The following is a 2500-nucleotide window of genomic DNA, read 5'->3' on the forward strand; positions in this document are numbered from 1 at the left end:
TGCAGAGCAGAATTAGGCCAATACCCTCTGCTTCTAAACATCCAAAAAAGAGCCCTGAAATTCTGGAAACACCTAAAAACAAGCGACCCCAACACATACCATTACAAAGCCCTAAAACACCAAGAGCTGAGCGTAAGTAAGAGCCCCCTCCTTCAGCTGGTGCTGAGACTGACTGAGCTCACACACACAGAGATCAGCCAGCCTCAGGACACACACACACTCACACACATTCGGCCCACACACATTATAAACACAGAAAAAGACAAGTACATCACCCATTGGACAAACACCATTAAAAACCAGCACAAACTGGAATGTTATTCGGCCCTAAATCGAAAATACACTGTTGCGATCTACCTGAGCGCCGTGAGTGATGTGAGACTCAGGAAAACACTGACGATGTACAGACTCAGTGAACACAGTCTGGCCGTAGAGACGGGCCGGCGCAGACAGACCTGGCTCTCTCGTGAGGACAGACTCTGCTCGCACTGCATCCTGGGAGTGACGGAGACGGAGCTGCACTTCCTCACAGAATGCACAAAATATAAAGCTATCAGAGACCAATACTACCCCAAAATTAATAAAATATTCCCCCAATTTAGCACATATAATCCAACCCAAAAACTCGGTTTCATTCTTGGCGAAGAAGCCAAATGTTGTAATATAGCTGCAAGATTTGTAGCATCTTGTCATCTCCTGAGAGACAGCCAGAGAGAAACAAACAGCCAATAAACACACACTCACTCACAGCACAAACACATTACAGCTACACACATCTATACAATGTTCAGTTTTCTAAGTTCAGTTGTTACATGATGTCTGTAGTATAATCTTTTATTTATTATTATAATTCATTATTTATTTTATTAACAGTTAGCATTGTTTTGTTTTTGTTATATCTAGCCATGTGTTTATGTAATAATGCTTTTATTTAGTTTCATTATTACTATTATTTTCTATAAGCTTTACTAAATTTTCTATGTTGTTTTAATGCTTTGGCAATACAGAATGTATGTTTTTGTCATGCCAATAAAGCTTTCTGAATTGAATTGAGAGTGTGTGTGTGTGAGTGTGAGTGTGAGTGTGTGTGAGAGAGTGAGTGAGTGTGTGTGTGTTTTAGCGAAAGAGAGAGTGAGTGTGTGTGTGTGAGTGAGAGAGTGTATGAGTGAGTGTTTTAGCGAGAGAGAGAGAGAGAGTGAGTGAGTGTGTGTGTGAGAGAGAGAGAGAGAGAGTGTGTGTGTGTGAGTGTGAGTGTGTGTTAGAGAGAGAGAGAGTGAGTGTGAGTGTGAGTGTGTGTTAGAGAGAGAGTGAGTGTGTGTGTGTGTGTGTGTGTGAGTGTGTTAGAGAGTGAGTGTGTGTGTGAGAGAGAGAGTGTGTGTGTGAGAGAGAGTGTGTGTGAGAGAGAGTGAGTGTGTGTGTGTGTGTGAGAGAGAGAGTGAGTGTGTGTTTGTGTGTGTGATTGTGTGTGTGTGTGTGAGTGTGAGTGTGTTAGAGAGAGAGAGTGTGTTTGTGTGTGTGTGTGTGTGTGAGTGTGAGTGTGGTAGAGAGAGTGTGTTTGTGTGTGTGTGTGTGTGTGAGTGTGTTAGAGAGAGAGAGTGTGTTTGTGTGTGTGTGTGTGTGAGTGTGTGAGAGAGTGTGAGTGTGTTAGAGAGAGAGAGAGTGTGTGTTTGTGTGTGTGTGTGTGTGTGTGAGAGTGTGTTAGAGAGAGAGAGAGTGTGTTTGTGTGTGTGTGTGTGTGTGTGTGTGAGAGAGTGTGTTAGAGAGAGAGAGAGAGTGTGTGTGTGTGTGTGTGTGAGAGTGTGTTAGAGAGAGAGAGTGTGTGTTTGTGTGTGACTCACTCTTCATCTTGTCTTCTGTTGTCCAGCTCCTCCTCCTCCTCCTCTGGCTCATGTCCCAGAATCCCCTGCTCTGCCGGCCCCGCCCCTGTGCCCGTGGGTGTTGCTGTCCATCGCAGAGGGGGCGGAGCCGGGTCCTGTCACTCACAGCACAGAGGGCAGAAACTCACCTCCCCGTGAGTTCATCATTTCCTCTCTACTGTCATGAAGTTGATTTCATATCAGAATGTTCTCCTGGCACGTACCATGGGTTTTCTGGGTGTTTTTAGTTAGGCAGCGGCATTGGAGCTGATGATTCACAGCCGTTTTTTATAGTGTTGACTAGCCCAATCACACGTTAGTGGGTGGAGTTAGTGTAAATAGCCTCTGCCAACAAGGTGGGCTATTTGCACTAAGTGTAAATAGACAGTTTGGTTGAGTTATTTTAGACCGTGTGTGTAATATATTGTCTCCGTGTGCAGCTGTGGAGTCTCCTGCTGATGTCAGTGTGTTCGACTCACACACGTCACACACACTGACGGTCAGTCGCTCCATCTCCTGTGTCCACTCCAGCACTGACCCCGAGGACGACGCCACCGACCGCCAGCGCTCAAAGTCCCTCCCCTCTGCCACTCCGGCCAATCACATCTCCTGATCACTTCTCTTTTAGCATAAATAATTTGTAA

General features: G+C 45.4%; 1 protein-coding gene across 1 annotated transcript in view; it reads left to right on the forward strand.

Annotated features, from left to right (window-relative positions):
• Positions 1-2500, forward strand: part of LOC306885834 (F-actin-uncapping protein LRRC16A-like) — a gene marked incomplete at its 5' end in the record, with an annotated part of 27884 nt that overhangs the window by 24299 nt on the left and 1085 nt on the right. Inside the window, 2 exons of the mRNA XM_079442613.1 lie at positions 1865-2011; positions 2297-2500. The exon at positions 2297-2500 is cut by the window's right edge and continues 1085 nt beyond it. Coding sequence (XP_079298739.1) covers positions 1865-2011; positions 2297-2469 — 320 coding nt within the window. The 3' untranslated portion in view covers positions 2470-2500. The remainder of the gene's footprint in view (positions 1-1864; positions 2012-2296) is intronic.

Source organism: Barbus barbus (genome assembly GCF_936440315.1).
Source record: "Barbus barbus genome assembly, chromosome: 19".
Classification (NCBI taxonomy): domain Eukaryota; kingdom Metazoa; phylum Chordata; class Actinopteri; order Cypriniformes; family Cyprinidae; genus Barbus; species Barbus barbus.